Below are 12,581 nucleotides of genomic sequence, written 5' to 3' on the forward strand. Positions count from 1 at the left end.
AGTTGGGGACCGCTGAGTGTAGACAACATGCTTGCCATTTTACAGATGGGAACACTAAGAAAGCTTAAGCAACCTGGCCGAGGACCCAGTGGTGGCCTGCTGTCTCAGGTCACAAGCAGTACGCCAGTCTAAGGGACACACAGAGGGACTATTAATAGCAAAGGTTTCCCAAACAGGCGTGGCTGGAGTGTCCACTGAAGGGCTAGGGAGCGTGAGGTCAGGATCGAGCAGGGTGGGAGACTGTGGCCACAAATGGGGCTCGGGGAGACTCCCTATGAAACAGTCAAGGGTCCCAGGCCGCCTCCCACTCTCCCCCTCTGATGCCTGAACAAGAACTGATGTCCTCACTGGCCTGCTCATCCGTTGCAGATTACAGTCAGGACGAGAAAGCCCTGCTTGGAGCCTGCGACTGCTCCCAGAGTAAGTGGCCTGGCCCCGCCTCGTTTCTGGTTCCACCCTAGACTTGGCCCCGCCCCACCCCTGGCCCTGGCCCTGGCCCCGCCTCATCTCTGGTTCCACTCTAGCCTTGGCCCCGCCCCACCCCCCGCCCCTGGCCCTGGTCCCGCCTCGTCTTAGGTTCCTCCCTAGCCTTGGCCCCACCCCTAGATTTGGCCCCGCCCCACCCGTGGCCCTGGCCCCGCCTCATCTCTGGTTCCACCCTAGCCTTGGCCCCGCCCCACCCCAGGCCCTGGCCCTGGCCCTGGCCCCACCCCGCCCCTGGCCCTGGCCCCACCTCATCTCTGGTTCCACCCTAGCCTTGGCCCCGCCCCTAGTCTTGGCCCCACCCCACCCGTGGCCCTGGCCCCGCCTCATCCATCCCTGGTTCCACCCCAGCCTTGGACCCGCCCCACCCCGCCCCTGGCCCTGGCCCCACCTCGTCTTAGGTTCCTCCCTAGCCGTGGCCCCGCCCCGGCCTTGGCCCCACCCCGCCCTTGGCCCTGGCCCCGCCTCATCTCTGGTTCCACCCTAGCCTTGGCCCCGCCCCGACCTTGGCCCCACCCCACCCCTGGCTAGCCGTGGCCCCGCCCCTAATTTGGCCCCGCCCCACCCATGGCCCTGGCCCCGCCTCATCTCTGGTTCCACCCTAGCCTTGGCCCCGCCCCGACCTTGGCCCCGCCCCACCCCTGGCCCTGGCCCTGGCCCCGCCTCGTCTCTGGCTCCTCCCTAGCCGTGGCCCCGCCCCCTCATCGCCCTGCCCTGGGAACCCGGTACCTGGCGGCAGCCTGGAGGTCCCACAGGCCTCCCCAGGGGACCAGGTCGCGAGCCCCCTGCCTCCTCTCCGCACTCGCACAGAAGGGAAGGCCTTCCAGAGGAGCTTGCAGGTGGGCCCGGCCGGGCGGCCTGCGGCCCCTGCCCAGCGTCGTCGCGGGGTCGAGGAGCTGGTTCGAAAGCGGAGTCTCGGTCCCCACTCCGATTTTCTGAATCAGAATCTGGGTTCTCACAAAATCCTCGAGGGACTGGAGTACATTTTCAGAGTTAGGAAGCCGTGGGGCAGGGCAGTGGCTGTCAACCTGGCGACAGGTGTCAGTGACCCGGGTGCGGGGCGGGGGGTGGGTGGTCAGTGGCCTGAGGGAGGAGGCCCAGGCGTCAGCACGGCAGAAACCCTTCAGGGTCTCAGGCAGCCAGGCTGACTCCCTGGGGTGAAGATTCATGCAGGCGAAAGAGGGGCCTGGGTGCAGCCCGGTCCTTGGGAGGGGGTGCTCTGTACTGGGGTTCAGACGTTCACGGACACTGAGCCCACAGCAGGTCACTGCCAGGCCAGGAACCTCCTCCGTTGGCCTCAGTGAACCGAACACACGTCAGAAACATCCGTGTGTCCTGACTTGTCAAAAGCTTAAAAGACACAAGACGGTAGGGCCTGGGGCTTCCCTCTTCCTCAGTTTCGCCCCTGCCATTTGCCAGTTCATTGGAAGCCAAAGGTGAGGGGGCATTGTCCCGCCCCCCTAGGGGCTGACAGCAGGGCAGGGCGGGGCCGGGGACTCAGGTGCCCAGGACACGTGTCAGGAGGCAGCTCCCGCCGGCAGGGTCTCGCAGGGGCCCCTCAGGCGTCACGAGGCCCCAACACAGCCTGGGTGTCCAGTCTTACTAGGAAGAGATGGTCACAAGTCCAATGCGACGTGACAGGTGGCAGGTTCAGAGTCTCTAAGGCAAGGTTGAAGCAGAGAGGAAGAGGTCAGCTCTTCTCAGGAAAATGTCCTTTTGGGGTTTTCAGAGAGTGTCCCTCTGGGGAAACCTGCGTTGTTTGCCCCTTTCCAATAACATCAGAAAAAGTCTTATCTTGAGTCCCTGGACACACTCTCCATAATCTGACCAGACTTTACTCTGCAGGCTTTGAGAGCAAATTCTAGTCTTTAGAGTCTCAAGTGAGAGCAAAGAGAAGAAACGGGGCTGAGTTTGTGGAATGAATAAAAGGCCACAGCCCCGGGCCTGGGCCCAGAAGCACTGTTAACCCCCCATTCTTCCCATGCAGTCGTGAAACCCAGTGGCGTCCACCTCAAACTGGTTCTGAGGTTCTCGGACTTCGGGAAGGCCATGTTCAAACCGATGAGGTAAATGACTGCTTCCCGCACCCCCACGCCCAGCTGTGGCAGCCATAATAAAAGTTTAATCTTCATTTTATAAAGTTTAGTCCCAAGTCAGAGTATCATTTTAAATGTACTTCCCGAACAAGCATGCATTTTTCTTCTATTAAGTGATGTAGACAGAATTTGTCCCTTTTTATAAAAGGAAAGTAGAAATTTATCTTTGGGTAATATAAATGATGACCACAGAGATTATATTTTTAACGTAATATAATACAGTACAGAAGTGAAAGTCTTATTCGCTTAGTCATGTCAGACTCTTTGCAACCCCATGGTCTGTATCCCGCCAGGCTCCTCTGTCCGTGGGATTCTCCAGGTAAGAATACTGGAGTGGGTTGCCATTGCCTGCTCCAGGGGATCTTCCCAACCCAAGGATCAAGCCCACATCTCCTGCATTGCAGGCAGATTCTTTACCATCTGAGCCACCTGGCAAGCCCATAGTAGAGGACATACAATAAGAAACCTGAGTGTTCATTGGAAGGACTGATGCTGAAGATGAAACTCCAATACTTGGGCCACCTGATGTGAAGAGACAACTCACTGGAAAAGACCCTGATGCTGGGAAAGATTGAGGGCAAGAGGAGAAAGGGGATGACAGAGGATGAGATGGTTGGATGGCATCACTGGTTCAATGCACATGAGTTTGAGCAAACTCAGGGAGATAGTGAAGGACAGGGAAGCCTGATGGGCTGCAATCCATGGGGTCGCAGAGTCAGACACAACTTATCAACGAAACAACAACAGTAAGAAATACATCCATGCTAGTCAGGCTTTGGGAAGTAAATGATTTTCAGATTTAAAATCATGCCTAAATATGCCATTCAAAGATGAAATGATGATTCAGAAAATTCGGAAGGGCATCCAAAGGATTGTATATTCTCTCTTTTTTCAATTTTTATTTTTTCTTTACCTTTTTTTTTTTAGCCACCCCACTCGGCTTGTGCGATCTTAGTTCCCTGACCAGGGACTGAACCCGCAGGTCATGGCAATGAAAGGGTTCAGTCCTAACCACTGGACCATCAGGGAACTCCCAGAGTGTGTATTCCTACAGACAGAATTCAGGAATTAAAGCAAGCTCAGGACACACGAATGGTCCTCGCTGACCTGGACATCAGGAGATGCTAACGCATAGCCTGGGGTCAGGCCTGGCCACGGGGGCCTGTGCTTCAAAAGTGGCTGGGCCTTTGAAAGGAGAGTCCCCACTTTGGGCAGCCCCTTGCTGTGGTTTCCAGGACTGGCTGGTGATTTTCTTTTATGTTTTGTTTTGTTTTTTGAAGGTTTTCTTTTATTTGGACCATTTCTAAAGTTGTTATTGAATTTGTTACAATGTTGCTTCTGTTTCCTGTTTCGGTTTTTTGGCCACAAGGCCTCTGGGATCCTAGCTCCCGACCAGGGACCGAGCCCACACCCCTGCCTTGGAAGGCAAAGTCTTAACCACTGGAGTGCGGGGGGAAAGTTCCAAGGCTGCTGTTTTTCAGCAAAGCGCACGTCATTGTTCCCCTGGCAGGTGCTGCCGACTTAACGGCTTTCCACAGAATGAGATTTGTTTACATTGACATCACTCTTGCAGCCACCGTGCAGCCCCATGCGGTGGACTATAAAATTATTCCAAGATCGTCCTTCTTCAAATGATTATCAGCGTCCAGGCCAGTCACCGCGGGGCCAGCAGGCAGGGTGCCCTTCATTAGTGGGAGACGCCTTTCTGAACATACACACCCAGCAGCCGGCTCCTCACGACCAGGCAGGGGATGATTTTCAGCGATGCAGTAGAGATTTCTTAATGTTTATAAACAAATATCCTCGACGCCAGCCTCCCTGCCGTCTCTGGCAGGGCCGCTCTCATGACCCAGCGGAGGTGCCTCTGCGCGGACGGTGGGTCCACGCACCTGGGACTTTCCTGCTCTTCAGATGTCCGTGCTGCTGAATCACATCTCTGGGGCACTTTTCCTTTTATGAGGTTCTGTCTCGGACCTGGCCTCTCTCAGTCCTCGGCATCCGGGTCTGCCCCACCTCTGGTCTGTTAGCCAGCGCCCTGTCCTCCGCGTGTCTGCAGAGAAGTGCATTTATTCACTCTCAAAGACTGGGCTTTTCAGAGAATCCGCCACTGTCATCAGAGCGGCTTGAGTGGGAGGCCTGGTGTGGAGGGCGCAGGGGGCAGGGGGCTGCAGGATAGTCAGCGTCGGGCACGCAGCCCGGCTCCTCCCACCCGCAGGTCCCACCGGCAGAGGGGCCTCCGGCCGCTCCACGTGTGGTCCCTCCCTGTGCGAGCTCTGAGAGCACAGACGCGCATCTTCTTTCCCGCTGGTCTTGTGAATCAGCTCTGCTACCAGGCTCCCGCCTGAGGTCTGAGTCCAGGGCCTGACTCCTCTCTTCCATTCAGACAGCAACGAGACGAAGAGACGCCTGAGGACTTCTTCTATTTCATCGACTTTCAGAGACACAACGCGGAGATCGCCGCTTTCCACCTGGACAGGTAGCGCTGGCCCCATGGAGGCGGGGCTGGCTGCAGAGGCCAGCCTGGAGAGGCGCCCCCACCCGCCCACCCCCGCCTCCTCCCTCCGTTCCTCCTGCTGGATTTTCTTGGTGGATCCCAGTGATGCCTTCAAATCCAACACAACCCATCAGCCCCAGGGATCGCAAAACACAAGGCCTTTTAATGTAACAAGGAGTGCTTGGTAAGGAAAGGAGCCCTGCCAGGCTGCCTGTGGCTCAGTCTCCGGACCTGAGAGTGGGGCGCATGCGCCCCCTGCCACTTCCCCATAGTGCCTCCCGGCTGCTGGGTGTGAAAAGGTGAAAGCGCATTCCTGAACGTCCCAGCCCCCTGCCTGCCGAGGTGTGGTCTGGGGACTGGCAACCCAGCCTCCACGCCCCTCCCTGGAACTTTCCAGAAACGCAGAATCCCAGCCTCAGCCTGGCCCCGCTGACTCAGAGGCGCATCTGAACAGATTCGGGGTGACTCATGTGCACACGAGCGTGAGGAGCTCTGAGCCGAGCACTGGGTCATGGGGGGCGGGGGGGGTGTGTGCCCAGAAGGGCTGATGGGATAGAGTCTCCCCACCTCCCAGCCCCTGGGGTGCATGCTTGTCCTGGACACTGAGACCCCCACCCTTGACTGAGGGCAGTCAGGAAGACCCGTCCATTCCCTTTTCTCTCTCTTTTTTTTTTTTTTTGGCCGTGCCTGGGAGCTGGTGGGATCTTAGTTCCCCAACCAGGGATTGAACCTTTGCCCCCTGCAGTGGAAGCGCAGAGTCCTAACCACTGCTCCGCCGGGGAATCCTCAGCAGGTCCGTTTCTAGTGGCGGCCACTTCTTTCAGGTGGTCATCCCTAGGACCTCAGCAGGCCTCCATCTCTTTCAGGATTCTGGACTTCCGGCGGGTGCCGCCGACTGTGGGCAGGCTGGTCAACATCACCAAGGAGATCCTGGAGGTGACCAGGAACGAGATCCTGCAGAGCGTGTTCTTCGTCTCTCCAGGTGGGCTGACCTCCTGCCGGCGGTCCCCCGTTCCCGGGCGGCTGCCTGCCGCCTGCAGAGGCTGCCCTCGGGCCTCCTGACGGTCGCACGCGGTGACCTGTGGACTGAGGTGGCTGGGTGCCAGGCACCCCCTGGCCCGTGCAGGCCCTGAACTCTGGTGCCCGCAGCCCCGGAGGCAGATGTCACCCGTCCAGACAAAAAGCACAAAGAGACTGCAAGTGTCAGTCGCTCAGCTGCGTCTGACTCTGTGCAACCCCGTGGACTGTAGCCCACCAGGCTCCTCTGTCCATGGGATTCTCCAGGCAAGAACACTGGACTGGGTTGCCATGCCCTTCTCCAGGGGATCTTCCTGACCCAGGGATCGAACCCAGGTCTCCCGCATGGCGGTAGACTCTACCAACTGAGCCACCAGGGAAGCCCCCTGCTGGTGTGGGCACGATGCAGTGGGCTGAGCCCACTAGTCTCGACTCCCAGACGGTTGAGAGGTGGATCCCAGGATGCTCGATTCCGTAGTATCCTCCACAGATGGAAGAGGCCACGTTTTCTCTCCCGCCTTCTCCCGAGACACGCGCTCGGGCGCCCTCGGGGCGGGCGGACGGGTGCCCGCTGCCCCTCTGACCGCCCTCCTTCTCTGCCCTCCAGCCAGCAACGTGTGCTTCTTCGCCAAGTGTCCGTACATGTGCAAGACGGAGTACGCCGTGTGTGGCAACCCGCACCTGCTGGAGGGCTCCCTGTCCGCCTTCCTGCCGTCCCTCAACCTGGCCCCGCGGCTGTCCGTGCCCAACCCCTGGATCCGCTCCTACTCGCTGGCAGGCAGAGAGGAGTGAGTTGGTCCTGGGACTGAGGGCGGCTCACCCGGCCTCGGGAGGCCTGATGCTGTCTCCGCCCCTCCGCCTCACCCCATGTGGATGCTGGGTGTTGCTGCCATCCCTTTAGTTCACGGGTTGTCATAAAAAGCCCCCTGTCTACCCCACACTGGATGCCAGGGGAGGCAGAAAGGACAGACCCAGGTTCTTCCTTCGAGAGGCCCCTCAGTCCAGCCTGGGGGCAGACAGCAGCCAGGCTGTGAGAAGGCAGAGATGCCCGCGGGGGACCCGGGCTCCCCGAGGTGGTCGTTCCCCGGGCCTGGCACACGCCCGGGCACACGGCAGGTGCTCAGTGAACAAGCCAACTGGATGAACGGGTTCATCCCTCCAGACCCCCAGCCGTGGTGGGAAGAGGAGGGAACAGGCAGGACTTCTGGGGGACGCGGCAGGTCCTTAGGGACTCGTGAAGGCGGAGGAGAAGCTCCCCAGGCGAAAAGGGACCTGGGGGCTTCTAGTGGGCAGAGAGGCAGCAGAGGGTGGCTGGCAGGGGGCTGCAGATGGCTCGGGAGACGAGAGAGCAGCGCCCAAGAGGCCGTTGGGGGGGGGGCACTGCAGAGGAAGCCGGGGAGCTGGGGGTCCGGCACATCAGTGTAGCACCCCGCTGGGCAGGTCACTGTGAAAGGTCTGGAACCTTCTCACGAAGGGAGTCTGCCACTTCCGGGGGCCCCCGCCCAGGTCCTCCTGGGGGTCCGCACGGCCCCCAGCCCGGGCAGGGACGCGGGTGAGGTGAGAGCGGACTCTTCCACCCCCAGGTGGGAGGTCAACCCCCTCTACTGCGCCACGGTGAAGCAGCTGTACCCCCAAGGCAGCAGTGACCGCCTTCTCAACATCATCGACATGGCCATCTTCGACTTCCTGACCGGTGGGTGCGGCGCCGGGGGCCCCGTGACCCGGGCGCGGAGTGCGCTGCTGTCCCGTCTGGAGGGGCAGGCCTCCAGCCCGAGGCCGGGCAGGGATGGAAGTTGCCCCCTTCACTGTGGGGGCGTGGGGCGCAGGACGTGCAGGGGTGGGAGGAGCCAGGGACGGGATCCTCATCTGCCGTGGAGGCCCCCGGGGACGGGCAGGCTGGGGAGAAGGGCAGGGGTGAAGGCCACTGCCCCGGGGGCCGGTGAGCTTCTGGAAAGGCGGGGAGCCGGGCCCAATGCGGGCGCTGGGCAAGGAGGCCCAACCTTCCAGGCGGGTGTTTAGGACGCCGGCGGGCTGGGGCAGCAGGAAAAGCCTCAGGCTTGAGGGGGGCCTGCCTGCTCCTGCGACCTCACCAGGGGCCCCAGGAGACAGGCTCGGGCGGGTACAGACTCCCGCCGCCTCTGGAGGGCTGCAGCCTCGGCCCCTGAGGGAGCTCGGAGGCGGGCGCTGTGTCCACAGGCCCTGGCTCGCCGCAGCGCCTCGCCTCCTCCACAGGGAACATGGACCGGCACCACTACGAGATGTTCACCAGGTTTGGGGACGACGGGTTCCTGATCCACCTGGACAACGCCCGGGGGTGAGCGCCCCCCTCGCCCCAGCCCGCGGGGCCTCTATGGTCGCGTCCCCGCCTCCCCCTCCCCTGGCTCGGTGGCCTTTGCTCTTTATTCTTTTTTTGGCTGCTGGGTCTCTGTTGCTGTGCGGGCTTTTCTCTAGTGGGGACAGCGGGGCTGCTCACTGCGGTGCCCTCTTTAATGCAGCCCGCGCTCAGTGGTCAGGGCTCCCCGGCTCCGGGGCTCAGGCTTAGCTCAGTAGCCGTGGCACCTGGCCTTAGTTGCTCCCCGGCTCGTGGATCTTCCCAGACCAGGCACGGGCCCCGCGCCCTGTGCGTTGGCCAGGCAGAGGCTTACCCGCTGCACCAGCAGGGAAGCCTTCCCTTCGCTCCGTCTTTGCTGAGGCGGCGGCCTGCGGGCCCTGGTGCAGCGGATGCGCACGCTCTCCCCCTCTCCCTCCGCGGTCACCGCTGGACGCAGAGCGCCCGCCTCCTCCTGTCAGCCTCCACCCTCGGGCTGGTGGATACAGGGACGAATGGACGCTTTTTTTGCCCTCTCTGGAGGAGGCTTGTGTGTCCCGAGGAGGAGAGGGCCAGGAGGGGCAGCGGCCGTGGGCCCGACGTGCACGCAGAGCCGTGTCTGGGCGCAGCAGAGGGCAGGTGGGGGCGGCCCCCGAGCGCCGTCTGTCTGTCTCTCCCGCAGGTTCGGCCGGCACTCCCATGACGAGGTCTCCATCCTGGCGCCGCTCTTCCAGTGCTGCCGGTGAGCGTCCCCTTCCAGGCGGCTCTGAACCGCTCGTTTCCGCTGCTCTAGGAGGTGGGCGGGCGGATCTCCTGTCCCGTGACCGCAGAACTGTCCCCGCAGAGGGGGACTTAGGGCCTGAGCTTTCAGACATCTCGGCTGCCTGCCTTCATCCTCAAGCCACGCAGATAAGCACGCGCTCACTCTTGCGGAGCCTGGTGGCCTCTGCTGTGCCCGCGCTCACGTAGCTCGTAAATACCGCTATCCCGTCACCATCTAAGCAGAATCCTGACTCAAGTCCCATGACCTCTTGTCAGAGGAGAGGAAGCCCCCGGGCCTCCACCTGGCCAGCACGTCTCCGCAGCGTCTCTGACAGCCTCCAGTCTGGCTGGCGTCTCAGCCCAGCCGGCCAGGACCGCGCACCTGCTCACGGTGGTGTCCGAGGCTGGATAGAAACGTGTGGTTCACGCGGAGCAAAACTGTCTCCATTCCCCGCTGGGAAGTTCGGGGCCTGAACTTTCTTCCTCCACTTCCTGGGGTAACTTACACGTGTCCCCCTACCTGCCATCCCCTCCTCCTGAGCAGGAAAGGCAGGGGTTGTGTGTGATCGAGGCTGGACACTTAGAGCTGCTTACACATGAGTCCAAGTCACAGTCCCACATAAAAAAAATCGGAACCCTAAAGGTGGACCCGACCCCATTTCAGAGTCTGATGCAGAGAAATCAGAACCACAGAGTTGAGCAGAAACAAGCCAACAGTACCCACGGCCTTTGAGGTGGCAGGCACCTGCATCGTCTCACCTACTGGGGGCTTCTCTCGTTAGCTTTAAATTCCCTGGAAAAGCTCTCACTCCGCACTTGCTTGGATTCCCCGAGAAGCGCCGGATGCGTGGGGCGCCACAGTTCAGAGCACGACGGCTCGGCAGACCGCTGGCCGCCACCCCATCCAGTCCCTTCTTACCGGCGGGTCATTAGAGTGCCCGAGAAGGCGCTGGGGGAGCAGAAGGCTCTGCAGCATGAGCCAGAGCGGGCAGTGGGGAGAGAAGTCAGTCCAGGAAGCGTCTCCCCTCACCTTGGCTAACTGGGCTTTGCCTCTGTCCTCCAGGGTAAAGAGGAAGACGCTCCTGCACCTGCAGCTGCTGGCCCAGGCCGAGTACAGGCTCAGCGATGTGATGCGCGAGTCGCTGCTGGAGGACCAGCTCAGCCCCGTGCTCACGGAGCCCCACCTCCTCGCCCTGGACCGCAGGCTGCAGACCGTCCTCAGGGCCGTACAGGACTGCATCGAGGCCCACGGGGAGCAGAGCGTGGTGGCCGACGGCCCCGTGGGACAGTGGGCCCCAGACTCCGGCAGGGCTAACGCGACGAGCTAGGGGCCGGAGGAGGCACCCCCCGGAAACTGGACCGGAGCTGCGGTGGACTCCGAGTGTGGCCCACCGCTTCCCCGGGGTCCCCATCCAGGCTGAGGCCTGGGTCAGGAGCTCACGAGGCAGGCAGGGCAAGGGGATGATTCTGAAAGAGCGGAAGTGCGACCCAGTGAGCCTCCCTCCTTGGAGCACTGGCCTGGCTCCCCTCCCCTGGGAAGCTCTGCTCCATCAAGGCCACAGACACCTGCTGAGCCCACCGGGAACCTGGACATGGGTCTGGCTTGGAACAGCATTAACTGTCTGTCACAAATAAAATGACAGGACATCAGATGGACACCTCCAGGTGTTTATTATAGCCACAAGGATGACTCCTGATCCATACAGACAGACAAAGAAACTGCACATGGTGACTCTCCACCGGGTTTAAAGTATACTTTACACTCTCCTCACATTCCAGTCTCTGTGGCCCAGTCTCAACACAGCCATCCGCTCTGACTGGTCCTGATTTCTCAGACGTGTTACCACAAGAGGTAAACGTAACAGAGGGATCTGCTCAGGGTATCAGAAAAGGATGTTTCCATCTCAAAGAGTAAACATCGACTGAACTGGCATCACGGATGTCAGGACTGGCATCGGTAACCATAAAAGGCAAAGCGAGGGGGGTCCTGCAGCGGGACAAGACGGGTCCGGCAGGGACACGAGCCTGGCCTGGAACAGGGCAGCCAGGGCCCGCCCGCCAGCCACAGTGCTGGCTCCCGTGAGACCCAGCAGTGGCCCCGCCGGTCCCCAAGGGCAGCAGGCTGCCCGGAGCAATCTGACGCTCTAGATGCCCTCCCCTCCACCGCCTGCTCAGACAGGGCTCAGTCCACTTTACTTCCTAAGCCTCCGGGCGTTTGGGGACTTCCTGTCTGGCGAGCCCTGTCTGCTGACCTGCTCACGTCTGAACAGGAGGTCTTGTTTCTCACTCCACAGCCCGCGACAGCACACATGACGGGTATATTCGTATGAATCAGGAGGCAGGCGACAAGGGCTGATGTCGTCAGATCGGCTTTTCAGGTAAAGGCCAGAGGCTCAGATGCTGGTGATGAGGGGGTGGGAAGACACTGAGGCTGAGGCGGGTCCCAGGGCAGCACCTCTGGACTTCATCCAGGACCTCGGCCGTGCGCCCAGAGACAGCCCCAGGGGACACACTCTAGATGGGTTTCCGGCCCCCCAGGGCCCCCACTGCCACACCCCAAGGTGCAGACACCATGACCGCCCCCCCCCCCCCGAGCTCCCGCCGCATGCCGCCTCCGACCCACCCATAGACAGAATCCCCACCTCATCTGGACTGCCAAGGAAACAGGGGCTCAGGAAGGTTAGCTAAAACCACACAACCTAGGGGGTCACAGCTATGCCAAAGTGTTCCTTCCACTGAACCCAGAAATATACCCGGCTTGTGAAGCTGTTTGTTGACTTTACAACAGAAACCAGTCTTTGGTAGAGGGACCTTAACCCCAGAGGCCTGCAGCACCGAGGAGTCTCCCTGCCCCTGGGGCTCCCCCCTTACGAACAGTTTCTCCTGCTTCGAGCCGGAGTGGGGGGAACAGAGGGACGGCAGGGAAAACGCGGGCAGAAGCGGCCCAAGGACAGAACAAACGGTCCCCAAATCCAGACGGCAGAGCCCCAGGCAGGCCAAGCCCAGCTCCACATCAAGCCAGCCTCTCGTGTTCAGGTGGCCCGCGGTAATAAAGATGCTGGTCTCCTTCACAAACCGAGCGACAGAACTGAGTGTGACCAGTGTATCCGGCACCTAACCACCTCCTGACTCACCTGTCTTACACACCATTGTTCTTTCACTAACACCAAAATTAAGACTACACTATTTGTCAAAAACACCATAACACAGAAGACCCCAGTCTTGGAACTATCAGCTTCTTCCAACACGTCCAAGACTGAAAATTCTTGTCTTCTGTGTAAGAATTTTTTGTGTTCCTGTCGTTACTACTGATGGCAAAGTAAAAAAATGAAAGGGAACAGATGGATCGTGAGCTGGTGAAGAGGTCTGGAGGAACTCAGCCTCCCCCAAACCTAGAGGGCATCTGGGTTTGAAGACTGTA

The 12,581-nt window shown here is 60.5% G+C and overlaps 1 protein-coding gene across 3 annotated transcripts in view; it reads left to right on the forward strand.

Annotated features, from left to right (window-relative positions):
* The window catches only part of FAM20A (FAM20A golgi associated secretory pathway pseudokinase), a 38,726-nt gene extending 27,910 nt beyond the window's left edge, over positions 1–10,816 (forward strand). For all 3 annotated transcript variants that reach the window (XM_043905707.1, XM_043905708.1, XM_043905709.1), the window contains 9 exons: positions 370–420; positions 2,471–2,549; positions 4,963–5,055; positions 5,940–6,055; positions 6,698–6,878; positions 7,674–7,783; positions 8,323–8,404; positions 9,081–9,140; positions 10,224–10,816. In XM_043905707.1, coding sequence (XP_043761642.1) covers positions 370–420; positions 2,471–2,549; positions 4,963–5,055; positions 5,940–6,055; positions 6,698–6,878; positions 7,674–7,783; positions 8,323–8,404; positions 9,081–9,140; positions 10,224–10,488 — 1,037 coding nt within the window. In that variant the 3' untranslated portion in view covers positions 10,489–10,816. The remainder of the gene's footprint in view (positions 1–369; positions 421–2,470; positions 2,550–4,962; positions 5,056–5,939; positions 6,056–6,697; positions 6,879–7,673; positions 7,784–8,322; positions 8,405–9,080; positions 9,141–10,223) is intronic.
* The last annotated feature ends 1,765 nt before the right edge of the window (positions 10,817–12,581 follow it).

This window comes from Cervus elaphus, chromosome 5 (assembly GCF_910594005.1).
Source record: "Cervus elaphus chromosome 5, mCerEla1.1, whole genome shotgun sequence".
NCBI classification, from domain to species: domain Eukaryota; kingdom Metazoa; phylum Chordata; class Mammalia; order Artiodactyla; family Cervidae; genus Cervus; species Cervus elaphus.